The 27,668-nt window shown below is 46.1% G+C and overlaps 1 protein-coding gene across 9 annotated transcripts in view; it reads right to left on the reverse strand.

Moving 5' to 3' along the window:
- Nucleotides 1-285: 285 nt before the first annotated feature.
- Nucleotides 286-27,668, reverse strand: part of LOC120816195 (receptor-type tyrosine-protein phosphatase mu) — a 122,925-nt gene continuing 95,542 nt past the window's right edge. For 7 of the 9 annotated variants that reach the window (XM_078099378.1, XM_078099377.1, XM_078099376.1 and 4 more), the window contains 15 exons: nucleotides 26,438-26,631; nucleotides 22,373-22,460; nucleotides 21,567-21,643; nucleotides 17,439-17,475; nucleotides 12,081-12,178; nucleotides 9,724-9,840; nucleotides 8,849-9,003; nucleotides 8,605-8,740; nucleotides 6,713-6,862; nucleotides 6,179-6,352; nucleotides 4,952-5,083; nucleotides 2,980-3,105; nucleotides 1,982-2,145; nucleotides 1,673-1,808; nucleotides 286-1,255 (listed from right to left, as the gene is read on the reverse strand). In XM_078099378.1, the coding sequence (XP_077955504.1) occupies nucleotides 1,202-1,255; nucleotides 1,673-1,808; nucleotides 1,982-2,145; nucleotides 2,980-3,105; nucleotides 4,952-5,083; nucleotides 6,179-6,352; nucleotides 6,713-6,862; nucleotides 8,605-8,740; nucleotides 8,849-9,003; nucleotides 9,724-9,840; nucleotides 12,081-12,178; nucleotides 17,439-17,475; nucleotides 21,567-21,643; nucleotides 22,373-22,460; nucleotides 26,438-26,631 (1,838 nt within the window). In that variant the 3' untranslated portion in view covers nucleotides 286-1,201. The remainder of the gene's footprint in view (nucleotides 1,256-1,672; nucleotides 1,809-1,981; nucleotides 2,146-2,979; nucleotides 3,106-4,951; nucleotides 5,084-6,178; nucleotides 6,353-6,712; nucleotides 6,863-8,604; nucleotides 8,741-8,848; nucleotides 9,004-9,723; nucleotides 9,841-12,080; nucleotides 12,179-17,438; nucleotides 17,476-21,566; nucleotides 21,644-22,372; nucleotides 22,461-26,437; nucleotides 26,632-27,668) is intronic. The other 2 variants (XM_078099374.1, XM_078099375.1) reach the window with 2 other exon arrangements.

A 27,668-nucleotide genomic window follows, 5' to 3' on the forward strand; every position in this document is an offset into this window, starting at 1 on the left:
GGCAGCAAAAGGGGGTTCTTGTTTTGTGACTGTACCTCCTATGAGAACAAATATACCTCAAAACAATTATTTAAATTAAAAACTATTTGCAAGATTAGAGGAAAGCCCCCGTCCATGTAGTAGCACATCCTAAGTTATTATCAGGAAAACAGCTCAATACCGTGGCGCCGTTAAAAGTTGTGAGCAGGGAAGTGATTGTGTTATTCCCCATCTCCCCATCAGATGTCCCCCTAAAGTCATCTTTTACAGCTGCCCTCACAAGGCAAAAAATACTTCAATTCAATGTTTACATTGCAGATACATTTATATAATACCTTGTTTTCTTTACAGTGGAATTGATCACAGAAGTGACCGAAAGAAAAGCACACAATACAGTCAATAAACCAAACCTATAGAACATATGATTGTCACTTACTGCGAGTCACAAAAAAAGTACATACTGTGAATAAATAATCTACAGAAATATGTACAATATGCACAACAAGAATTCAAATGAAAGAGCAAATAAAGCTTTGGATCCCTGTACAGAAAATAAGGAAAGCAGATGTAGACTGAGCCAGCTGTCCCAAACACACAGTATCAAGCAATAATCATCTAGCAGTCAGACATTTACAAGACATTAAGTAACATCTAGGCTTTGCTTTCCTGCGTTTAATGACCTATAATACTGAGCAAAAAAAAAACCAAACAAAAAAACTAAAGCCAGAGATAATAAAATGAACACGTTAACGCTATGTACAGTGCATCGCATTCCACGCAAAACTGGAGAATATTTAATGCTCACAGTCCAATGAGGATCAAGGACTACAGGCGGCTGAGAGAGAGAGAGAGAGAGAGAGATGCAGGCAGAGAGAAAGAGGGATCCAGAGAGGAGGAGACTCACAGCAGAGGAGAAAAAAAAAAAAAAAAGACCCTCTTTGTGCTTCAGCCGGCTTCCTCAGCTGTCGCCGACAGACACAGGCCGCGATAATTAACACCACACAACTCTGTTACCTTTCCCCGCCAAAAAAGAAGAGACCTGGTTCAAAAAAAGGGGCGGCCGCGTGTATGGTTGTGTGCATACCTCGCTCCTTGTCGAAGTTAGTAAAACACACACAGACACACACACACAGGCGCACATAGCACAATGCACACATGTGAGCTGCGGCCTTCTGTGGCGTCGCAAAATGTCCGAGTCTCTGGTGGCTTCAGCGGCGCCGAGTTACCCAGAGTTCAAGTACTCCAGTGCGACTTCGTAGCAAAACTTGTACTGGTCCTACGAGACGAGAGGAAACAAAGCAAAACATCAGAGAGGCGCACATGGCCGCATCAACCTGCTAGAGTGTTTGACACACAAACGCTTTAACCTCTTGTGTTGACCCAGTTTAAATGAATCAAACCATCTACTGCGATCAGCAAATGGATTGGATGGACAATATCTCGATGCAGGTACTTGGAAAGTTGGGGAACAACAAGTGAAGATCCATTATATTAGTGCAAAACGGACAGGATCGGAAACGATCGGAAATGCGCAGAATTTAGTAGAAGCATTTACCGTGGTTATCAAAGTTCCCAAACTTTGTTGAAATAATATAAATTGCTGTACCATTCCCATGAAATAGCATCTGGTGGATTGGAAGGTTATAATTAACTCAAAAGAGTCAGATCAAAGTGCTGCTGCAATGCTGCTCACCAGTAGGTCCACCATGTTGGGTTTATTGTTCCTCAGTGTTTTGACGGCGTGGAAAACATCCACAGAGCGCTGATGCTGAAGCATCTCACACACAATGCTGATGGCACAGAATGTCCCGCTTCGACCGCCTCCATTCCTAGAGATCACAAACAAGCCAAGCATTAAACAAATATAATGTGAGTTGCATTTAGTACAGGAAGCTATTTGACAATCAAGCTGATGAGGAGTTTTTGATGCAAGGAGGCTCTTCAGTCAGTAGGTGGAGCTGTTTCATTCTTAATGGCAGTGCTGAGTGAAGCGACGACTTACAGACAATGGACCACAGTGCGTCCCTCGCCTCCGTCGTACTCTTCCTGCCACTTGTCCACCTGTCGAATCAGCTTGAGGAAGGAGCGCTTGGACATGGGCGTGTCTCTGTACATGGGCCAGCCCAGGAACTGGAACTGCTGCACCATCCGGTAGCCGTCCTGAGGCTGGAAGGGAAGGGGGATGCACAGGTTATCCCAGGTTAAGAGGTCGAGAGGAGGTGGGGTTAATCGCTGCGGTGAAACCACGCAATCCGACCGTAAAGATGCGACTAAGCTAAGCCTCGGTGGGGACAAGCAGGACGAGGGGATTCACATCAAGAGATGAATAGACGGGTTGATAGATGAGCACGGTCTCAGCTGGAGACGGATACTTAAGAACTACAGACACTCTGAATCACACTCCGACACGAGGATCGATAGCACTTGTTGCTGATCATGTGTGATTGGATTGTATTCCAGTTAACACGGCGGGGGGGGCGGCCTTGGGACACGCTCATATGAGGAGAGATCACAGACAACTGTGGGCAAACTGTAACAGTAAGGAGCTTACGCAGGTGACTGCAGGTCAGGTCCCTTACTGGGCAGTGATGATGGTTGCTCAACGTTAATTAAACAGGATCAATGTGAGCGGTCACGATTCTTTTTTGTGAAATATGCTTGAAATAAAATATGGAAAAAAAACTGTTTGGTTGAGCTGCTTGGCAATTAAACGTGCAACCAAAGGTCATAAGTAGCTTTATTGTGGCGGGGCACAGGAGCACTGGTTCCCAACCTCATTGGCTCATGTCCCTTCAAATCAGAGCAATTGTTGGAAGCCCGAAAGCATCTAAAAAGTGAATATATAGAGAAAATATCCTCTGACATCATCCTCTTGTGAACCGTTTGGTGGGAACCAGAATAACAAGGTGATTTCTAGAAACCACGCCGTGTTTGTTCTTCTTTTCGACTAAACCGGCGACTTCCCGTGTGTGGAGCGTGGTCGCCATGGTGTCACCGTACCCGAGCTGCGTTGTAAATCCGAAATATTCTGCTGATGATGTCCTCCTCCAGGTCGGCAGAGACAAACTCCACCTGGATGGGTCCGTGGCGGTGGACTCCGTTTTCAGGCCAGTACTGTGGGCACAACTAAACAGAACAGGCACGTACATGTACACGCACACACACACGCACACACACACACACACACACGGACGCAAACAAAGAGAAAAAAAACATAAAATGGAGAAGGATTCATTAGTTTTGGAGTCAAAATAATACCAACTGAAGACAGTGACATTGATTTCACCTCCTCATACAAAAATGCTCAAGAGTTTTCTGTGGGATTACAAGGAGGACGTGACTGATGAAGTAGGGAGAGCAAAGGGGAATTGATTGAATGTGAACCGCTTTCTTTTTAGAATTGATGAATTGATTCAGTGCAGAAGGAACTTCAGACAAAAGTCGGGATACATTTTGAAAAGAGCAAAAGACACAGATGTGTTGTAGCGACGGCAGTCTCCTGATCCAATAACCATTTTTTAAAGAAATAAGACACAAATTCCAGGAAAGAGCCTTGATATTTTTTTATCTCCAGAGAAACAGACAAACACGCGCGCACTTTCTCCTGCTTAAAAACCATGAAAAAAAGTATTTTTTAGGCTTAGAGAAAATCTCATAATCTGCTGTGTGCGGATGAAAGGTAATTAAAAGAAGAAGACATATTAAAAGATGGTTGATATAAAAGTAATTGGACATTTACCACTGATAACCACTACTACACTACATTACGTTGAGCTTTTCAAACAGCTTTCCACACAATCAGTCGTAAACAATGGCGATCAGATGTTACAGACGACAAATAACAATATTAATTTTTTTGTTATGTTTAGATGCCCCCTTGAGATTTTGGATGTTTGTCTCACTATCCTTCAACAGTTGCAAGTATACGATCGGTAAATCAATTGAAAAGGCAATACAAAATAATCGATGGCGTTATTGAGTGCAAAATAAATAAACCCCACGGGACAGCATCGCGAGAGCTTCAAAACCTCCTCCATCAACCCCCCTGGGGAGAGAAAAGCCCAGTGAGGAACAAGCACCTGCAGAGCCCACCGCTGGCCTCACAGCACTTAATCAGACAAGTGGAAGTGTGCACGCACAGATGGACAGATTCCGCACAGACATGCACAGCGATAACAGCCCGTGCGTGTAAATGGACGCACACATTTAGGCTTTCTTTGTCTAACGCAGGTTAAAAAAGCCCCAGCGGGTTTACGGCCCGTGTGGCAGGAAGAGCACCGCTTTCCAGCTTCCCAGCTTTCCTTCAGAGCATTCTCCAAATCTGACAAAGTCAAGATGCAAAACACAAAGATGCTGATGGAGAAGATAGTAAGCCTCCACCTCCCTCGCCTCCATCTACCCCCCCGTTTCCTCCCTTCATACCTGTGCTGTTTCCTTGGCTGGCTGGCTACAGTGAGAATATTGAATGAAAGGCCTTCTCTTTTCAGCCAGTCAGCCAACCAGTCAGTCAGTCAGTCACCTAGGGAAGGTGAGGGGGGGGGGATTTGGATGGGGGGAGCGAGCCTGGCTTGAGGCTTTGATCCGAGGGTGTTATGACAGAGCCTCGGGCTGAGAAAAGCTGCATAGGCTCTTCCACGGGCCTGTCTCTCCATCTACCCCAAACTTTCATGGCAAGTCCTCCTCCCACTCCGCGGCATCCACCTCATTTCTAACACATATTGCGTATATGTTGCATTGTTTTCCAGTAGAGTCACATTTATGTTTCCACCCCCCCTAAGTCCATTCTGGAAGAAAACAAAAAAGCAATCCTTCTCTGAATCCCCGTTCCCACGCTGTCCTCTTGTGTTTCTTTATTAGATACAGAAAGGCGCCACCTCATCTGTTTGTCAGCGTGCTTCTTGCGACGTGCCTGAAGGATTATTTCCGTGTATTGCACACGTGTGTTCATGCGCGCATATCAGGTCGGGTTTACCTGGGCCGGATCGACGTCGTTGAGCATTACTATGGATGTGCAGTGGTAATCCAGCACCAATCTCCAGAAGTCCTTCACTGTGTTGGGTAACGGGTGCTGGGTCACTATGAATGCAGAGGGCTGCTTGTAACTCTGGAGGAAGGAAAGGTGGAAAGATTTGAAACACTGCCGCCACATACACCTCGTGCATATCATACGGCACGCAGCATGACTATTTACCAAGAATGAAACCAATAACGTTTTAAAATGACCTGCCTCACTGTTTTTGTTACATCCCGACAGAAAAAGACAAAGGACAAAAAAAGGACTGCACGCGCCTGTCTACCTGACTACGTGCACTTACTGTCCATCAGTGGAGTCTTGCACATGCATCCAGCTAAACAGCTGTGTGTACGACTGCTCATCGTTTACTGGCTTTTAAAGGAGGACTGAAACAGGCTGTCAGTGCTTTATTAGAAATAGCTTTCTTTCAAAGCCCTTTTAATAGTTGACAAAACAATCACACCTGTATGTCTATTTATTAGCATGTCGCGTCCTCAATGATGGTGACATTGTTTGTGTTGAGATTGTTTCTCAATTCTACCGTTTCTAATGTCAAAATAGTAAAAAGAGGAAGAAGTCCATAACGCATGAAGTAAAAAGGGAAGGTGTAACATCTACAATTCCATGACAACTGGCAATCTTTATCTGATAAATGTGATTACAAACTTGAGGACAGAAATAACATTAACCTTAAATTAAAATTTGACCCTCACCTCAACGGTTAATGGTGTAAAAAATGATTTTATCACATAGAGAGACTTGAGACGTGAATAAAAACCAGACACCTGAATATCTTTGCTTTCAATGTGCCTGTCAAGGCTCAAGTCCCTCGTTTTGTGACAAAGGTCAGACTGAATTATACTCCATACACTTATTTTCAACATCTCTTCCTACATAAAGCAAAGTTAATTTCAATGAAAAAATCCCTTTGATTTGTTAATGCCTTCACTTTTGTGGGCGGCTTGTAAAGGGGGCTTTTGATCTATTTCATATCACGCATTCCTTCCTCTGATGCTTCTCCCTGCATCCCGAGCTACAGCGTGAACAACGAGCCCTGCGACTCGTAGTGAACGAATCACGGGAATCCGACTGCCCGAGAATTCCGATGACGCTGCGACGCTCATTCAAGCGACCCCGTCGAGAAAAAAGACATTCCGAAAGCAGGAGAAGAATAGGGGCTCTCACATCCATGAGCGCGGCGTTGATGTAATTGGAGCTCTCCCCGTCGATGGTGATCAGGAAGGGCAGGCAGCGGTCCGGAGGGAGGACGTCCATGCAGCGGTTCTTCTCGTGGTTCCTGGGCAGCAGGGCGATGCTGCAGTCCTCCACTCGCAGCGTGGGAGTCACCATATTCAGAGTCTGTCGACCGAGGTGGAGGCGGGAATTACGCACTGTCAGTCAAACGCTGGAAGGTAGGCACTAATTATCTCCCAATATGGTAATTAACAGTGCAATTCTTTAATCAGTTACATTAGCGAGAGCTGATGGGACTGTGATGAAACTTTGGGGGGCCATGCATCTCATATAACACTGATTGGTCCAATGGGTGGGGTACGAACACAGATTAAAGCAAGGTGATATATTTGCCTCTGATTGGCCCAGAGGGGGAGGACCGCGGCAATCACCAGGAGAAAACATGTTTACTGTTTGTTTTCAACTCATCCTTCACTTGAGATCATGCTTGATTACGGATTTTGCAAACAAGTTGTATTTGCTCACCCTAAACTCCTCTTTAATCGGGCTGGAGTTGGTCTGCGGGTCCAGGCGGTTCATGTCGTAGTACACGGAGCGGAGCTGGCTGGCAGGAATGGTGGTGTCGCCGCAGAGACACGCCTCCAAGATGGCGTCGTGGATGAAGACATACTGCTCCTGCAAGAAACGGCATCCTCATTGCGGATCTTTAAGGCTTCTGAGGCAACGACTTACAAAATATGATTTTGTTTTTAGCAAAAGCAAAGACGCTTGAGCCGGTGCATTTTTGCTGGAAGAATTCAATGACCTTAACGCAACCGGGATTATTCTCTACCCCCGAGTCACTTTCTGTGACTAATATTTGTCTGTGTTCAAAGGTTACATTATATAATTGTGCATATATTTTGGTACAAAACTCAAGAATATGTGACAAGAATATTTAGAGGCCTGTAGGACAGTATATTCCTAAAATTCCGTTAACTTTTCAGGTCAAACCTTTGGTGACCCAAGTTGAAAACTTCATTGTCATCATTGTCACGATCGAAGGAAAAGAACGAGGCTGACGTCTTCAAAACAAAAACAAACCCCGCTGTCCTTAACTTCATGCGGGGCAAACCTGCAAATCTCCTCCTCCTCCTCCTCCTCCTCCTCCTCCTCACATCAGTCAGTCAAGCAGTCGACATGGTGACACTGCTTGAGGCTTGACGCAAATCTATTCTGAAGTGACATTTTTAGCTGACACCTCCCTGTCACTTCGGACCAAAATCCGCACACATGCACACGGGTCACCGGTTTACGCAGAGAAACATGTGCTGCCATTTGTTCAGCTTAGCGCAGGGAGTGAATTGCTGACCGCAGAGACTTTGACCCCCCCCCGGCACTCGGGCCCGGGTCGGCGGCCACGCGGGGCCCTGCAACCCAGGATCCACAGATTGATCGATTGTATCGGAGCTCGTGAACTATAAACAACAACACGGCTTTTCATTTCCCGCGAACACATTGAACCACGTCGGCGAGCTAGTGTGCGGCCGCGGGCTGCGGAGCCGTGCCAATGGGGCCTGAACACCTGCGAGGGAAAAACACGCACACGCACTTTGAAGGTCACTGAATTTGAGGAGAGTGACTCAGGGTGAACAACATTTGGTCTCCAGTTACTCAAATCCCAATTCGGGCGTCAGCGATGAAACATTTGCCCATTAAGCCCAATGACGCCTGTGATTTAAAGGGAATTACGGTGAAATGATGCGTCCGACGAGACTGTGGACACCTCCAGATGGCCGGTGTTCAGGAAAGCGCAAAAGTCCTTTGGTAGTCCGCACTGGCATTGAGCTGGAGATGGAGGAGGAGCCAGCGATGCTCTCAGCCAGCAATATGAGCGGAATGCTTTCAGTTGGAGGCCTCTAAACCCTTTCATTATAGTATGTATTGCCAATCACTTGTGCTTAGCATCCTGGGTGTGTCCAACTCAATGAATGGACATAAAACAGCAATACATCTGCTCTAAATATAAAACACAATTCAGCAGATATTTCACGTCGGTTGAAACAAGCACTGAAGAGCACTCGTGCTACAGCTGCCACATAGAGGTCAATTATGCTTCGGATAGTTTAGTCACAGAATGAAATGTATTCCTATTGTCTGATGAATGCATGGCACTTCAAGTGGCACTTGAAAAATGAAAAACAATTATGCTGCTTTTTAAAAGACAGTGGGCATCATCACTCACTGGCAAAATGGCAAAAGAAAATCTTTACTGACAAGATCTCTTATCCTGCAGAAACATTAACTAATAAAAGTCAGGTGATGATTCATTTTCCTGATAAAAACAAAACGAAAGCTGCTCTCTTTTCTATGAATTCTGAGCGTCTGTTCTCAGGACCTGCTCCTCTGAGGCCACTGTGGGACCCGATCCACCGTACCTCAGTCTGGACCATGTTGACCCTCCGCGAGCGCAGCTCCCTCACGCAGTTGTAAATGTCCACCACCCCCTCCCTCTCCGCCATGTCCAGCATGATGTCGATGACGATGAAGCAGCCCGTCCGTCCCGCCCCGGCACTGTGGGGAAGCATGCAGCTTAATTAATTATTAAGACACTTACTTATTTTGTAAAATGTATTTTTTTTGTTTAACAAACACATCGCTAAAGTTGCAGTGAACACCAACCTGCAGTGAACCACCATGGGTCCAGCATTGGTCAGCGTCTTGGACTTGACTCTCCTAATAAAGCCCAGCAGGCCCGTGGCGTGGTAGGGAACGCCGTGGTCCGGCCACCCCGTGAAGTGAAACTGTCGGATCTCCCGGATCTCGTGAGCCCCTCTCTGAGGAACGGATTCATCAAGTTAAACACACAGAGCGCAGCAGAAGACGGGGAGGATGTGCCGAGGCCACAGAGGATACAGTGTGCAGACGGCGTGAGAGGTCCTTCTGAAGCAAATATCCAGCTGGACTGAATACAAATATACACTTTGTGGGCGGAGTGGAGGACGACTTTGGCAAAGATTTCAAACAGGATGTCCAAGGCCGCTCGAGTTCTGTTTATAAAGCATCATATTATATATAACATGTTTCATGTAGACGTTTTTTTGAAAAGCACTTTTTGGCAGTTTTAGGTAACACTAATATCATTTTACTTTGGATAACAAGGAGCCACATTTTATTAATGATATATGATTGTAACATAAATTACTGTTTGTTCTTCAACATGAATATTCAAAATTAAACAGCAGGATCGTAAAGGTTCGAGAAGGTCTCAGTGGGTCTCACTGGAGAAATGTGTTTATCTCAGTGATCTGGGGAGTGGAGGTTGGGGGGCTGCATTCACTGCTGCCTCCCAAACATCCAAATAACAATAATATTCCATTCCAGAAAAATAAAACAAGAAAACACATCTTAATATGCAGGATCAGGCTGGTCATTAAGTGGAATAAAATGAACTAGTCGTATGCTGTGACCTTGATAACTTGTTTGCCGAGCACAAGTAGGAATGTTTTTTTCCAACCTCTCGGTGGACAATAGAGGATGAAAAAAAAAGAAAGTACCTTCTCTACAGCAAAGGTCCTGATGACGTACTCTGACAGCAGCTCAGTCTCTATCAGCGTCACCTTGATGTCTCTGTAGATCTCAGTGTCATCGGGCCAGTACTTACAGCACTTCACCTGAGAGTGACAAAAGCCCGTTTTATAACCACGGGCACAAAATAACCTGCGGTAAAAGCATTTCACTCACATTAGCGTACATCACAAGGCCTTATTCGACTGCACAGTCAAGAGTGCAGGACATCGTTTTTTTGTTTTTCCTGTAAAGACAGTCACCCCGCATTTGCCACCTGATATTTAATTAGTTTGTAAGTAGAAATGAGATTGCTCCGTATTAGTTTCGAACCCTGATCAACGATTTGCTGCAAATGGGAATCTAATGTATGAAAGGAGAGCACTTTCTCACATTATTGCTTTTTTATTCTCACATCAATAAAGTGAGAATGCCTTTAAAAGGTAGACTGCACAGGATCTGGATCAGAGCAGAATTGACACAGAGGGGATGTGAGATTTGTCCACCTTAAGTTTTTTGACTACCGGTGCGGCGAAATAGGAAAAAACATAAAAAATAATATTGTATTACAATTGGATATAATAATAATCCAATAATGATAGTGACATAATATACCCTCAGTAGTTTAAAACAGATTTCCCAACAGAAACCTAAAACACTGGAAATATTACCTCCCCCGCCCCCTCACCCCGTCTCCCCCCTGTTCAATTACAATGAAGACACTCGGGTAGTAGGGCTGGTGATGGAGATTGAGATCATGGAGGTATATCAGAGAATGATTATTTTTGATGAGAGATAAATGTGACATCAGCCACAACGAGATTAAATCTTTCGTTTCTGGAGTCTTTGCGCTGATTAGGAATGAAATGAGATTTTGGTTTGTGGAGTGACACGGGGCAGAGCGGGACGTTCAGGTCCCTCTCTCTCTCTCTCTCTCTCTCTCTCTCTCCGACACCCCTGATGACTAATCCCCCCGATGACAATCGCAAATCCACCGTCCGCTTCCAGCCAGATTGAATTAGGCAAAAGCCATTACCCTATTAGATCACTCGGAGTCGGATGCCTGGTTTGGGTGGAATTAGCCTTTGGGCTAAAAATCATGCCAGCGTACACGCGGACTTTGTTTTCTCCGGGCGCGCGGCCTTCTCTCATGTGGATGAAGTGTATGGAAAAGAAGCGCGCGTAGCGTCACCTCATCACGCGCTGCCTCCCGAACTCCATCTCTTACACATCAAAGCAGGGAGCCATCGAGCCTCCCCCCTGTGTGCGAAACCGGCGGGACACAGACGCTGTGTGTGCCAGCATTTTCCCAGAGTTCATCAGCAGCGACTGCCGCGAGCAGATGGCCCACTGCGATATGGCGGAGTGATTTTATGGGGCCCTCTGAGGAGCCACCGCCACCGTGACCAACTGTGCCCGCCGCCCGCCATTGGACAAGGATCATGTAACAGACGGTCTGGGGGCCGGGGGAGGGGGCCCGACGTGGACGGCGGCGCTTGCTAAGCAGGTGTGGAGAAGGTGTGGGGCGTGGCGTGGCGTGCTGGGCTCGGCTACTGTGGAGGAACGGCCTAATGAGGTGCCGAGAGACGGGGCCCATGAATCATCGAGGGCTCGGCTACAAACCCCACCGAAAAATGCGCGTCAGCGAATTGAAGACGTTGCCGGTGTTTAACGGGCCTTCAGCGTGAACGCGTTCAAAAAACCCGCGGAGAAAATCCCCAGGCATTCAAAGCATTAGACGGTACTTTGAGACTTTTCATTTTCTCTTGACTGTAACCAAATCCGGAGGAGCTGCAGTGCAGGTTAAGTGGTAACAAATTAGCACTGAAGGTAGACACACATGCTGCATTGAGTAAAAAAAAAAAAAGTATCTAGCATTAGTTTGTGCATTATGAACTATCCTCACCACTCAATAGCAGCAGCTTTTCATCCAAGGAGGACAACATTAAGGGACCTTTCTAGAAGGAGCTGGCGGCTACTGCGGAGTTTAATCTCCTGTTTTAGACCCAATCAGATGAAAGAGTCCTCGGTTGCCTGAATGCCGCCCTGGTAATGAAGGCCATCAATCAGTTTCTTCTCACTTCTCATTGATCAGATAGATGGAAAAAGAGCTGGCAGCACACAAGACCAATGCCTCACTAAGCCGGTACTTAGTGCGCGCGCACACACACACACCGCACACAAAGCAACATCTGGGCACTGATGTCGAAACACACAAAGGCACTAAAAAAAAAAAAAAAAAGATAGCTCCGCTTGCCTTGAGATACAATCAGGCTGTCAGTCGACTGGGGGCCAGGTAATCCTATTTGAGATCTGCGGTTAGAGCGAACATCTAATTAATACCCACCCTGCCCACTTCCACCAGGTTGGTCACCATGACGATAGCTGCCGTGTTCTCCTGCCAGACCATCCTCCAGAAGTCAAAGACCGTCTCCTGCATGGGCCCTTAGAGAGTAAGAGAGAGGGAATTCATCTTTTTTTAAGGTTGTCAATTACATGCACCGTCACTTTTTCACATTCTCTATTGATTCTGTTCCCAGTTTTCAGACGCGTACTCTGTGGTGCATTACATCTGGATCATTCTTAAAAGGAGGCATTTCATTTCAAACACGCCAACACAGTACAGTGTATGGACAGAGGTATGCAGACACCCAAACAACACAGTATGTTGTCTGCTTAACATTACAACCATATATCATTTTTGAACATCTAATTCCACTGAGAACACTTTCCACAATATTTTGAAATCTGGCTGCAGGGATTCATTCAGCCACGGGAGCTTTGTGAATAGTCTCCGTTACCACTGGCAGCAGACGAGCAGCAGACGAGCGTGCCTTTGGTGGGTCTGTACAAAGAACCTTTCCTAAAGAGCTATAAGGAAACGGTTTGTTAAAATGTGACTGTATGCTGGAATATTAAGATATCTAGATGGTTAATGCCAAATCATACAAATTTAAAAAAAGTTATGTGGATATGGTACTTCAGGGGTCTATTTGATGACAGCAAAGGGTTGACTGATGATTTAAGCCTTATACAGACATTTCCATCATGTTTATCTGTTAATCTCTTCCTCTATTTTACCATGACTCGTATCAGTACCATCTAGCGTAATACTATTAATTGTGTGTTTTATCCACTTCGTTCTGTTTACGCACACGCTGTGGCACCATGTTTTTTGATCATAACCTCATGCGATAGCACCTCTGTCTCGGTCTTCACAGGCAGACAAGAGAAGCGGATCAACTTGCACACAATATACTGTACACAGGGGATTTGGAGGTATTACAGCGCTACAGCAACAATGCAGTTTATAGAGCGTTTTCCCTCCGTTTCACTCCGCGGATCCACATTGAACAACTTGTCAAACCAAATATATTTATAGTGCTTCCTACAACAGATTTATAGCAAAGTGCTTACTCCACAGCAAAGGGCTTAAATAAAGATGAAAACAAGAGAGTAGAAATAAATCAAACATTTGGAGATGGGGCTAAGGCCTGTGTGCATCATGTGTGTACCAGTGTGTGTGTGTGTGTATGTGTGTGTGTGTGTGTGTATGTGGCAAAGCTCAAAGTAATTACAACCACACCTCATCTGTTCAACACCAACCTTTCCACTGAACCAGAGACTAACGTGTCTGCTGAACATCAAAATAAATGAGCAGCGAACCATTGACTGCCTCCGATAGTTAAAACTTCACCGAGCAATAATTGTGGATTGATAGGATTTTAATTATTATTCTGGTTAATTAAAATTATTAATATTAGTTTTAATCAAGCACCCAGTGGGGGGAAAAAAAAAGACTTCTGACAAATTAATTAGCGAATGCAAATCTCTGCAGTTGTGCATGCTCCTGCGTTGGACTAAATTACCTGGAGACATGACAAATTATGCAGACACACACAGAGACACGGTCTAAGACATGGCACGGAGACAAACTATTACAGTTTTTTCTTCCATGTTTGCGGTAAGTAAATTCAATAAAAGTCAAGGAAACGCAGTGTGAGAAGTCTCCCGCCGGGGACATTTGTTGCTTGTTTCTCGTCATCATTCCCAATCTGTGGCTCTACATAGTCCGGCTATCAAATTAAGAAAATATGCCCCCATAAATAAATGTTTTTATTACGTATAAACCACGTGCAGTTGTTTGATGACCTCCAAGTTGCAGCTATTCCAGCATCCTTTTCCGTTATTGGACCTTTTTTGGCTTACATCTTTCCCTAAGGGCCCCAGCGAAGTGCATCAACATTTTAATGACTCGATTGATCAAACCGTGTTTGATTTTCTCTGCGGTGCCTAAACGGTTCTTCACTGTCTCTCCTCCGACTGTCCTCAAGCACGGCCCCACGTGACAGAGTTCGAATCGCTTCAATTTTTCACAAACTGAGCAATGAAATTCATGTGACTTTCCGCTGAAAAGAAGATAAATGATTGAAAATGAACCATCGTATCCACCTCATGTCGCTGCTGCCAGCCTGCTCATGTGTCACACTTTGGAAAACAAGAACATTTTGCAGGGTGTAATAGCGAAATCTTTGTGAAAATGAGTATTGAACTTCTGCTTACTTATTTCCATTCCAATTTGATATTTAGAAATTTGGAACAAAGCTCCTTTATATCCTCCATTCGTATTCCAACATTTCCTCTGCTGCGCCCGAGGTGGTTCGTCTCGATTGTAACCGCAGGACCTCAATCTCCAATTCCAGTCACTTCCAGTCTCTCCTATAACTACCCAACGCGATTGAGCCACCCACTCTTCTGCCTCCTACACTTGTCGCCGAGGGAGGATACAGACTGCTTAGAAGTTTGGGAGAGGGAGTCTGAGAAGCAGGACAGCTGGTGTGTAGGACTTTAGTAACACAATAACACTTGGCATTATACGGTAAATCATCCAATGGGAGGCTCAATCCAAGCCAATTTATGTTTCGCTTAGACGAGGAGACAGGGGATAGGTGAGCAGGAGGCGCTGGAAGTCTTAAGGAGGTTGAACGAGGTTCTGGTCGCTTCTGCCGATCTTTCCTGAAATAAAATCTGTTCGGAATCCACCGAATAGAAAGTGACAAATGGTAAGAAGCGGGAAAAGCTCGGGCGAAAGCTTGCTAGCAAACAGCGTTGGACAATGAACAAATTGTGTGACTTTCACACGGGAGGTGTGCAGATGTGCTAATTAAAAAAAAAAAAGCAATTGTTTTCCGAAAGCCCTCCCCTCTTGAGGAGCCAGTTGGAGAAGTTGAGAGGAGGCACTTCACCAGCACTTCCAGCTGTCAGAGAGCTAACGCTGCTACAGCTGCAGTCGACACGCCGTGTTTGGGGAGCAGGCCGGCTCCTCCTTTAGAAACGAGGAGCGTGACAGCTGCAGAAACCCCCCCCAGCCAGGTACGCGCCGCAAAACTCCCTATCCTGCCCATTAATATTACATGCAGCAGACTTTGGCATAACGTACACACGCTTATCATTGATTTGCTATCTCTCTCTTCTACCTCAACCCCCCCCCCCCGTTGGGCCCGGAGATGTTAACCTGTAAATAATAAACTCTGGCGCGCGGCTGGTGACATTTGGTGGGAATGGAGGAGCGACGAGGACCAGAGGGGGAAAAGCCTGATGAAATTGAACCCTTTCCAGCGTTATGAATATTTTTCACATCACCGGCAGGAAGCGTGGGGGGGGGGGGGGGGGGGCGACTTATCAGACCCTCATGTCTGGTCGCTATTTAAACAATCCCCGGGTCATAAAAAATGGACGGAGGGAGGGCGGCGGACTCGGGAGGGTCGAGAGCCGCATGCACAATCCGCCAAGTAAGGGGGGCCGCAAATGGCGTCTGTGAATTTCCAACAGTCAGTTGCTATATTGCTGCAGGAAAAAAATAAAAAAAATCCCCCGGATAAGAGAATGACCTACATAATGACGAGCGGAGCTCGGGTGATGAGCCTTTTATGGAACGACAGCTGTTCTACCTGCAGTTGTCACCTTGACAGAGCAAAGGGAGTCATCAATAAACCCACCGACTAACGAGTGCCATTGTACTTTATAGCATAAGAGAACGTCTGCCATATTAAGCACATACTCAACCACCCCCACAACCAATTTATGACAACCATTTTTTTTAAGTTCATCCAGCACAAGTGCGGGAATCATCATTTTCCTTTGAGCTGCTGCTGGTCCCAGCGGACTCGAGTGGAAGTGTCACTCACTGAGAAACTTTTACAGGAGAGAAAAACCAGTCAGATTTTCGGCAACTGTGCCAATGCCCAGGTGCTCTCTGCAGGAGCTCCGGCAGGCAGTTCGTCTGAGTGAGAGAGACACGTCTGCGACTGGCTTTCCTATCATCTCGGCCCGCTCTTCGCCTCGGTGTCAGCAGACTGAGCCTTCCTTCCCGTCAGTCTGCCGGAGCTGATGATGAATTATAAAAAGGGGGGCTGCTCTCCCGGAGAATACAGATGTTTCCACGTACACGCACGCACACATACACACACATATACATACAGAGAGAAGCGCACCTCCCCTCTATTGCATTGGATGGCTCTACACAGTGCATGCAATAGTGTTGTCGGAAAATTAGGACTTATTATGCAAGCTCAATGAGCAAAGAGGGGCTAATTAGTTTGAATGGAAACACGTTGGGCTTCTCAAGCTCTTCCATTTGCAGCCAGGCTTTCCTTGACTGTTGACGTCCGCGTGAATCTTTCGAAGGCCGATAGGGAATGTTTTTAATGACTATAGCACGATTATGAAAGTCATAATAATCCAGCCGAAATCCTTTTTTAGCGAGCGAATGTGCCCGTTAAAGGGGCTTGATTTTGGTAAACAGAAGCCCCCACAAGCAGAGCGTTGCGGAGTGCTTTGACTCGGTGGGAGCAGGTGCTGCGCCCATACAGGCCGCCGCGCGAGCCGAGCGGCCGCCGCCTGATTGGTATGCCACCCCTTTGCCGAAGTAAGAGCAAACAGAGGGTTGTTTTAATTGAGACACCGAGGAAGAGAGGCGATGCACTAATAAACAGGTAATTATGCAACTCCCAGCTCCGCCGAAGCAGATTGTGAATCCATTAAGGCCTCTACGCAAAACCGCCTCTTCTCTTTTTTTTTCCTCCTTTGCTCCACTGTGTTCTTTTTTTTTTCCCCCGCTCTCCAAAGTGGTGCGCAAAATCCCCGCGCACGCACGCCCGCCCCGTTGTGTGGGAGCAAGGCTCCTGACGCAAAATTCATAACAATTAACCATCAATCAGACTTAACCTCTGGGGGTCACGGTAAGTGCTCCTCGCCCTGCGAATCTGCCGGCCAGATTAACGCAGTGACAAAATGTGCCTGTACATGTCGGCTAATCCATTTATTTATTCAGCTCGCTCCCAGACTGCCTGATTAATGGCTCCCAAACCACCGATGGAAGGAAAGAGGAAAGAGACTGAGGGAGGGAAAGAGAGAGAGAAAGCAGAGGTCCGTAAGTGTGTGTCTGCACGTCTGTCTGCGTGCGTGTGTGTGTGTGCGTGTGTGTGTGCGCGCGCACACTGAGCAGTACCAGATTCCCCGAACACACACTTGACTGAGCATCAAAGAGGAGTTTGCAAGAGCGTATGTAAACAACCATGGGGATGGTCGGGAAAGATATTCCAGAATACCTGCCCACATTCACCCCCCCCCAAACAAACAAGACAGCGTGAAACTCTCACCGCCCACTCATTCCAACCCAGAGCTCAGAGAGTTGCGTTCTCACCTTGAGTGGCGATGTAGTGATTTGGCCTGTGGTAGCCCTGAAAAACAAAAAGAAGAGTCACTTTACTTTCTTTTTACTCGTGGAGGACAAGCTGACGTGAAGCCGTCTCCCTCAGAGAACAGATTTACACAGTATGGAAATGTTGCTCCACCTTCTGTGGGGATGGTTTAAAGGAATATGTGCACTGTGTTTGCTCCTGCGCACCCATTCACGCCACTGGCTCGACATCTGCCCGAGTGGGGCAAACGCACGAGTGATGGATGCTGCTCCGGCTGGAAGGTGCGTGAACGTCACAAATTACGCGGCGCCACCTCTGGAGTGAGCAGGCAAAGGGTTGATAATCCCTCAAGATACAAGTAACAGCCCTGATCTCCACAATGGGCCCCTGGTCTCACGGATTACTCTAATCCCTTCAAGTTTTATTTGTCCAATTCCTTGTCTCCTCTCCAGAGATATGAGGCGGGAGACAAAACGTTAGGACTTAAAGGCTCTTCCCCCGGCCCTGCCTCTTCTTGATTGTCTTCACCAGCCCTCCACCCTCCCTCCCGCCCTCCCCCATCTCCCCCAGCCTCCCCGCTGCTGCTCTGCTTATCTCACTCATATTCAATTTAACTTGGACTGTGATTAACGCTCCTCCAATGAAGGGAGAAAGACACAAAAGGATATTTCCCTCACTCTCCCTCTCATCCACGGGGCTCTTTCAGCTCATTCAACTGTCCTCCATTTTTAATGACTTCTTTATCTCTGGACTGAGGAGGAGATTTGTTTGTGCTTTCATGTAAGTTCTGTCGAGTAAAGTGGGGGCCCGGCACGCCGTCGGATTAGAGTGGGGGAGAGAAAGAAGGGCCCTGACAGTGACTGTCAGGTGAGTAGAGCTTACTATGATTGGACTAGAAGCACGTTGCCATTAGGCGCATGAGAGTGTTTCTTCATGATCAACACGAAAGAGATAAACAGAGAAATGTCCACATTGAAATTATTAATTGAACGAGCTTTGTATCCAGGGGTGTGTAAATTACTGAAGGGGAATTAAATATGTGCTATGCTCTTTGTGTTTCTGCTGCATCGCTCCTAACAACGAGTACTCGTCTATTCTATTCCTTCTTCCCGGTAAAAGTGGGCTGTCAGCATGAAATGTTTTTGCTTGTAGGCACGACTTTTTCTTTTAGCCTGAATATCATTTGATAGCCTAATTTTGTAAATACAGGGTACCAACCATGTCACCTACAGTACAAAATACATCCTCCTTTACAAATACAATTTGTTAAATTAAGTAAGAGTAAATGCTGCCTCTGCAGTGTGTAAGTATAAAATCGTTACGCGACGCATAATTCATAGGGGAGAGCGTGGCTGGGTATCTAAAAGGGGAATGTGAGCCCTAAAGGGAAGTGTACGGACCCGGTTCATTGTGCGTCAGTTGCTTTGATGAAATGTATTATAATTTTGCTGTTATACACAACTAACGCAGCATATAAACTAAAACTACAGGCGTCAGAAGTGGCGTCTGCATTATTAGTTGTCTTGTGGTTTCCAACCTGGAGGATTGAAAAAGCCATGGGTTTAAAAGTAAGTCGCTTTGGATAAAAGCGTCTGCTAAATGACCTGTAATGTAATGTAATGTAATGGAGGACAGGAACCGTCATATGTCTCGCAAGATTCTTTTTTTTTTTTTCTTCATTTTTATTTTCTGCCTGGATATTTATATGTCAAAAACACCTTCCTGCCTGCTGATGTTGACATGGAGCTAAGACCTTAGAGTAGTCTTACTCTGGTAGAAGACTCGCTGTGTGAAATATTGTGTTTTTAGACCTCCAAATGCAGACTTTGCACACAAATGGCTAAAAGTTAAGCTTTTAGCGACACCTTCTCCAGATGTTTAGGAACTGCTGTTGTAAAAATGTACACTATGTGTCTCTTTATCTCCACTGATCAAGCTCCAGATGTCAGGAAAAGCTATTGAGGTAAGAACCGAATCAAATTTGTTGATGGCTGAATAATAATAATAAAACGGTTTGCTGCCATGTTTCAATTGAAATGAAACCGTAAAGATGTTTTGTCACTGCGTTATTTTGGAGCTGACCTGTGTTTTTTCCCTTGTGTGCACACGCACACGACTCTGCAGACAAAAGGCAATAACAACATGTTTGCTGCCTCCTAAATGCTTATGAAAATACTCAATCAGGTGCTGAAAAAAAGACTGCCTCTGCTTACTCGTACATGACGTGAAATAATCGTCGGTATAATAGAGCACAATAACAAACGCTGCGGGAAATGTTCTACACATAAGACTTTATTGGGGAGGACAAGCTTCTAGATGGGTTAAAAAGCTTTCCGAAGAGCAAAAACATCATTACCCATCTGCCTTCATTTCTACTAAGTACTTTTTCAATGAAGCCGGCAGTGCGGCGCAAATCCTTTTCAATAAGAGCCCTCTTTAATATGCGTGTATTCTTATCTTATAATGGGGCCCTCTCCATTGTGAGAGTCTCCTCCGCAGCGCCCCTTTCGCGGCATAATGGTCCATAAACTGAATGGTGGGGAAAGGTAAATAATTTAAGCCGTCTGCATTTGCCGTGGCACACCTTGCATTATGAATTTATGTTTGAAGGCGTAACAAGAGATTACAAATTACCACATTAGAGGGGTGGAGGGGGAGCGGGGGAGGGGGGAGAAGATGGAGAGACGAAGTGAGAGTTCTCTCCCGAGCAGAAAAGCACTTAGGGAGTCAGGTGCATCACCAGGGCATTACACATTGAAGCGGAAGCATCTGCTCAAAGTGAGCCGCTGTGATTGGTCACATCCTGCTATTAACACCGCTATCAGCAGCGAGTCAGGTCAGTTCTGCGCTGTGCGAGTTAAGTGGGTTGGATGTGTTTTCGACATGTCTCACGCCACTTTTGAATGACTTTTGCTTACTGTAAAGGTATGCTTACTCACCGGAGTGCATGTAAGTGCTGTGCTGCAGGAACAAGAGGCTTGTGAAATAACCTCTGTAGGCAGCTGCGGGTTCTGCTTTGACTCACTCGTCTGTGCGTCACGGTTTCTTACTCGAACCTTACAGCCACCCAACGTGGACGTGACGCAGAGTGAGGGTACATCATTCTTAAGACCAGCGTCCCCCCCCCTCCTCATCCCCCTATTGAAGACAGCGCTAGTCACTTTTTCAAATGTTTAAAATGACCAGCGGCAACAATTGAGATGTCACACAGCGAACGCTTGCATCAGCAAACCCTGCAGGAAGGTGACATTGTTTTTGTGTGAGTAGATTATATTCTTCTGTGGCTGTTCGACTAAGACTTTGACCCTGAACATTTAAAAAGGTCGTCGTTTTGATCTACACGATGCACGTGTAAGTGCTATAGTGAACATCGAAAATGCACACAAGCCCAAGTAAATGTGAAGAGCATGTAACCATGACGATCAACTAGACGTGACCAAACAGTGAACAGCGTGAACACTGTAGAGTGGCAAATCCGAATATGTTCACATTGATCATTTTTTGTGACAGCAATATTGTCTTTTAGGGAAAGCAAAGACAAATCCCCTAATTTAGGAATGAGAAAGTAATGAGAATTTCACTAAATGGAATGAAGTCGACAAAACCGAGTAGTTATATAGGCCACATAAAAAGTTCTTATTATTCTAGGCCCTCCACGTTTATTGTGATGTTAAAAGCACTATGTTAAGCCTTTTTTTAAAATCCTTTTTTCACTTTAATCCATCGTTAAAACTTTACTTCTTACTCATCAATGGATTTCTCCTCCTTCTCTCCTCAGTTTAGTTTTTTTCATGATGTGTTGATGCAGTTGTTCAAAGCAAAGTCCATAACTATAACCTCAGTATCCCGTGTGTGCTGGTTTGCCTTTTTTCTCTCCCAGCGCTGTCAGCCTCTGATCTTCATTCCTCTTAATATATCCAACGAATAGTGATACAGCAGCCCTCCAAAGTTGAATATAAAGGCCACTTGTGTCTGTGTCTGTGTGTGTGTGTGCGTTTGTGATGGACAGGCAGCAGGGGCTGCTTTGTCCCTCAGGCCCCCCCACAACGGCGACACCAGCGCCCTCTCTCTCCCCGAGAGGAAGCGCAGTGACCTTTGCGTTGGTGGCACTGGCTGGTGTGTGTACTTACATCAACGTAATTTGCATTAATGTAATCAGAGCTCTGTTCCCCCTCCAGGGTCTGCAGCCTGACACGGGAGTGATCATCTGGAAGAGAGGCGGAGAGGAACCAGCGTTGAATTAATCATATTAACGAGGGCATCAGGAGAAGAAAAAGCGCGAGCGGGACAAAGAGTAAAAGGGAGGAACAGGAAGCGATGATGGAGGAGCGACCCGACTGGCGTCATGCTGGGGCACGAATGAAAACAATGCAACACGGCGAGTGTCATTTTAGCGGTTTGAAATGTGTTCAATGGAAAACCTCCAATTTATGGTTAATAAGATCAGCAGTGAGAACATCATTCAGACACTATAATAATATAACACTATCATGTCAAATAAGAACATGCATTTACGGTCAGACACTTCCATTAAATGAAAATAATACAGCTTTGACTCCATATTGTGGAGAAAGAAATGTAATTTGTTGTAGATGTATCTGTTTTTTGGTTGAACAAGGCGAAAAGCTACTGTCCAATCAGTATAGGCAATAAATGCATTGTGAAATCAAATTCGACATATCTGTAAACATTGCAGAGACATGTCATCTGCCATAAGGCTCAACGGCCTATTTCTCATAACCGAAAAGACACTGCAGAAAGATGAATATAAAAGTAGATTGGAAAGGTCAAAGCTGCTCTCGTTGGCTGATAATAAAACTCTGTTTGAGCAGCTTATAGTTATCCAGAGTCACAAGCCCGGCCAATAAATCAGCCAGAAGAATGGAAGCGGCACACAGAAAAATTCATGAGTGCTCAGGAGGTGCTTTGTACACACATGCAATGATATTCCCATATCGGTTCTTCATGCGGTTCTCATCCTTCTTGGCAGAGTCCCACGGCGCAGACTGTCCCTCAAAAAAGCTCTGAAAAGACAGAAAGCAGAGAACAGAGAAGGCGGAGATGAAATATGGTGTCGTGTGTGAGCACTCTAAATGATAACCAGGCTAAAGAACACACTCTTTCGGCTGCACAAAAAAACAAAAAAACAGGAAAGGGAACATTGGCAATAGAAAGGACGACATGGGGAGAGATATATTCACATCATTTTTAGACATGAAACGCTGAGAGGGTGCTGGATCCCGGGGCGGCTGTGTCAAACGGACAGCGCCATTAGGGCGCCAGAAGCGGCGGGTGTCGCGCTGAAACCTCTCCCCTCTGTGGCGCCTGCCCGCCTGCCTGCCTGCCTGCCTGCCCGCCCGCCCGCCCGCCTGCCCGCCCGCCTGCCCGCCCGCCTGCCTGCCTGCCTGCCTCTTCTGAAGGACTCCATCAGCTCGTCGCGGGGAAAAATAAAGCCAGCTCATCGTCTGCAGATCAAAACCGCGCCCCTGCTCAGATTACCCTCATGAAATATTTATCATCTCTCGCGGGGGACATTTCCATTCTGATGGCACACCAGGCACAATTAAGCCAAATTATGAAAATACGTCTCCGCTGCCAGTCCACCGCTGTTCTGAACGGCGGCGGGTGGGGCTGGCTCCGAGCGGGTTCGAGCCGCCGGCAAAAACTTGTTCTTGGTCTGGCTTTAAAATCGTCGGCTGATGCACACTTACAAAGTCAGCCGATACTTTGGAGTGCTGACCACGTGAGGGTAAAGATTCAGAGGCGTTTATCGGCAGTTAAAAAGATCGCCGGGAGACTTTGTTTTCGGTGCGCCGAGCAAGGCTGCGAGAAGGAGGGGGCATTGTCTTCAATCGTCAGCGTTCCACGACTTGATCGTTTTTAATTCATCTCAGGGCTGAACGGCAGGCAGGAGGCCGTTTGTCTAGCAAATAAAGGCCTTCCGGGTAACGCACAAGGACACGTTCCTATATTAAGTGCAGAGGATCGGTGGTTTCACTGAGGAACAGCTTTAATATGCTAAAAAATATGTCCCATCCCTCCAGTGAAGATGGAAGCTTGTCTCAGAGATGGATTACGTAGGCCTCTGTGGTGGTATGTCTTGAGTAAGCTCCGTCACTCTGAGGGATAAAGGTCTAACGTCGAGCAACGGAAGACAAATCATTTCGAAAGCGAAAGGCGTTACCTGCCGGCTCTGTAATAGTTCTTGCTTAAACTGAGTGAGCCCGCCTGTCTCAGCTGCCATTGTTTCGTTCCTCAGGCTGTTTAGAGGCTGAATTCATGAAGAAATAAATTATGGCGATAAAGTATTGTCCCACGAGGTAGAGATTATATGAAAGCTTTCAATTAAATGTCTGTATACCCAGACTGGGAATCCACAGGAACCGTGTGCTTGGTGTGGTACTTTTCATTTTAGCGCATCTGCAGGTAATTTTTCTACCAACCTTAAATTATTCCCCTTGGCCCAGATCCAAATTGGTGTGTTTTCAATTACAGGCTACCGGCTGCACCACAGTCCCAGCCTTGCTTGGACAATAACCACTTAAAGTGAGTGGAAAACTTTTTCTCCAAATAATCAATACGGGAACTCGCCCAGACAGTACAGCAACAACAAGGCACTCGACATAAAATAAACACAATGGGAAAGCCTGGAATGATAAAATATAATAAAAATGGTGACAACACAAAGAAGCAGAGTTGTTCTGCGAGTTGCTCCTGAATGCGTCATTTACTGTGTGAGACAAGGAGACTCATTCAAAACGGACTATAGTGTTCATTTGTGGTCGGAGCGTCCCCATAAACACAAGCTGAGAAAGAGTGAAATACGTGGAGAAAATAACATTTCAAAGCAGACAAAAAGTACTTTCTCCCAGTGCTTCACACACTCCAACATTTACGTCAACGTGCAGAAGAATTTGGACATGCAAATACTTTGATAGGGTTTATATCAAAGATTGCTTTATAAAGCTTTCACAAAGTGTTTAACATTTAGTGTGAGACGTGCAGTATCCACTTTTCATCGGCTTTTCTAATTACAAGTCAAATTGTATATTAACTTTGGGATTTGGTGGGTTTGGCAAACGTAATAATGTATCAAACTAATGAATTTGTAATTAACTAGTACAATGTCTGCAAATGCTACAAGGGGTTATTTTATCCTCCAAAATAGAATCATTTTTCTATTTTTTCCCATTGGAGTGGTACGCTTTTAAAAGCTTTATAAGTATATATTAGAATGAGGTTATGGAAGATTTATGGATCTAGGAGATTCCCATCATGAAAAAACAACTTTTACATAACTTCTGTTGGTAAATGCCCTTTTCAGACTAGATCCTAAATGTGAGACGATCTAATCCCACAGGGCCTTCAAAATAGCCGAGAAGCACCATCCACCCTTCAAGTTTGTGATATCAACTACAAATAAAAGAAAAAACTCACAAATAGTAAGTATTGGCTTACCTCGTTTATCTGATCCAAAGTTAAGGTACAGAATAACAAGAAGCATGGGTCAGAGAGAGATATAGTACAGTGTAAGTCAACAGGTTTAGAGGCGCACTGGGCTCCAATCTCATCACCAATGATAAACGGTTAAAAAGGGCATTAACCTTGAGACGGATTGAAATGAAGAAGAGCGGAACACAACATACAAATGAATTGCTCCAGCCAAGTGAGAATGAGCTCCATTACACACTTTAAGCATCCCAACGGGCCGAGGACAGATAGGTGACCACAGGGGAAAAGGGGGGGGGCGGGGTACAATTGGCCGTCGTGGCGTTGCCTCCCTTTTTGATTGACTGTTATGCATCCACGCCATGCCGCCTGCGTGAACCCAAAACACCTTTATCCATAATGGATAAGGCCCGGAAGGCAGCCCAAAGCACTCCGGCCCTTCAATGATCTGATGCTGCAGGTAGCATTGGGAGGCTGCATTATTTAGCTGTGAAGCCATGAGGGGGAAGTGGGGAGTTAATTACAGATAAATCTGGCCCGCACATCGGAGGAATGTAACAGGCAGTGAGAGTGGAAAGCAGGGAAAGAATAAAGAAGTAAATAAGAAAAATGACTGAAAAAGAGATGAAGCAAAAGACAAGTAAAGAGAATACATTCAGTGTTTGAAGGAAGGGATATGATGCAAGTTAGAAAATAGAGAGAAGGCGGGATGGGAGAAGGCAAGACAAAACAGAAGATGAGGGAGTAAAAAAGTTGCAATACTATCTGTGAAAAGGGGGATTTCCAGATAGAAAGGCTGGGGTGACACAGATGAGATATTTCAAAAAGACGGCTGTTTAAAGTATAGCTCGAAGCCAGTCTGTTCCAGCACGCCATCAGGGTGAGACGGGGCCGGCTGCTGCGGTGCTGAGGGATGGAGAGGAGGCTGGAGGGCCGCCAAGCCCTGCCAGCCTCCTGCACTAATGAGAGGAAATGAGAGCGATGCTCGTCTGGGGCAAAATCTTTTGTTTTTTTTCGGTGTCAGATAAGGAATGCTGTAGTGTGACAAAAATCCTTAAGAGAGCAGCAAGCCGGACCTCATTCAAATGAAGGAGGGGACGAGGCTAACGCATAGCAGGCTGTACCCTCACACTTTTGTGTCAGTGTGTGTGTGTGTGTGTGTGTGTGTGTGTGTGTGTGTGTGTGTGTGTGTGTGTGTGTGGCGGTTGTATTCTACGTCGTCGGCCTACAGCCGAGGAAACTGGGACCAACAAGGAACAGATGAACGACAAAACGAATCGCACTGTAAACACAGAGACATTAGGCACATTAACAATTTAGCATGAAAGGGCATCTTTCTGGTGTGGGGGTGGGGGGGGGGGACGAAACAGTTCAAGGGAGAGACGTGAGACACGAGAGACACGGGACATCACACCATAAACACACAGATACAGCCTCGTATTAGCCCGATGAACATTTCCACTCGAGAAGTTCTGTGGAGAAGTCACCAGTTTTCACCAGGCTTTATTTGTGTTTTTGGACCTTTACAGCGAAGAAGGGGGGGGGGTCCCACCTCGTACTCCTCCTTGAAGCCGTAGCCCTCGGCGCACTTCATCTGGGTGATGTGCTGCAGGAGGTCCGCCACGCGGATCGCCGGGTGCAGCTGACCCGTCTGGTACGGCACGTCCACCGGCTCCCGCTTCCTCAGCGAGTGAGTGTGCGACTGCACCAGGCTGCTGGTGTCGCTGCCCATGTTCTGGCTCTCGTCTGTCGGGGACACAGAAAACACCAACGGGGGGGGTTTGAGCCAGCCTTGCGTGATGAATCTGTACATCGGCAGCGGGTACGTGCGGGTGACATAATGCCTGAAGCAGGAAACGGCAGCGGCATTTTACCAGTTGAGCGCATATCAAGTAGAGTTTGGTTTGCTTAGGTGTTGCCCCTCTTCAAACATTTGACGTCCCTGTTACAATATTTCCCATTAGCAGATGGCCCATTAGCTCATTTACTGTTAAGCATTATGTCACCACCCTCCAGATTGACAAACAACTCTCAACTAGTAATCTGTTTGTTATGGATGGTCACAACAACACAACATCATTGAGTAATAGGATGAGTCATGTGGTGGGAAGGTTCAGGTCCATCTGTCTCAGTGTGTGGCTGGACACTATGTAATATTAAAGGCCTGCTGTCAGACAGCATGTAGCCGTTGATATACGAGGCCCTTTGAGGACAGCACTTACAATGTTAGCATTTAACACGGCTACTTTCGGAATAAAAGGAAGCAGCGGCCTCCAACTGCAAGAAACGGCATCTAGCAGTTGTAGAAATCGGCATGAAGAGCTGTAAAGCAACACGTTAACTGTTTTTTTTATTTTTTTTTTACTGGCAGTACGGGATGCCGGTTTGGGCTGCAGCTCGTGTTGACAGCCAGCGTTTGTCCAGAGCTCTTTCATACTGTAGGCCAGCCGGTGGCAGACATGAGGCACAGATGCTGTGGGGAGCCAGCGGACGATGGAGGGTGTCCAGAAACATGGTGGAGGAGGAGGAGGAGGAGGATGTGAGTGGGTGCGGCGGGGGCCACAGTGAGCATGTTGCAGCAGACGCACCGTCAGAAGCATCACACAGACACTGCGAGAGTTCAACCCCTGTCCCCCCCCACCCCCCAACCACCCCACCCTCCGCCCCCTGTTTGTCCCCCCGAAAAATGTAAAAACTAAAAATCAAACCTAGAGAAAAAATAATAATAAACAGGAGGGAGACGGAGATGGGAGGAAAATGCATGGGGTGATGCTGCCATGGGC

The sequence above is a fragment of the Gasterosteus aculeatus genome, chromosome 3, assembly GCF_964276395.1.
Source record: "Gasterosteus aculeatus chromosome 3, fGasAcu3.hap1.1, whole genome shotgun sequence".
In the NCBI taxonomy this organism is placed as follows: Eukaryota; Metazoa; Chordata; class Actinopteri; order Perciformes; family Gasterosteidae; genus Gasterosteus; species Gasterosteus aculeatus.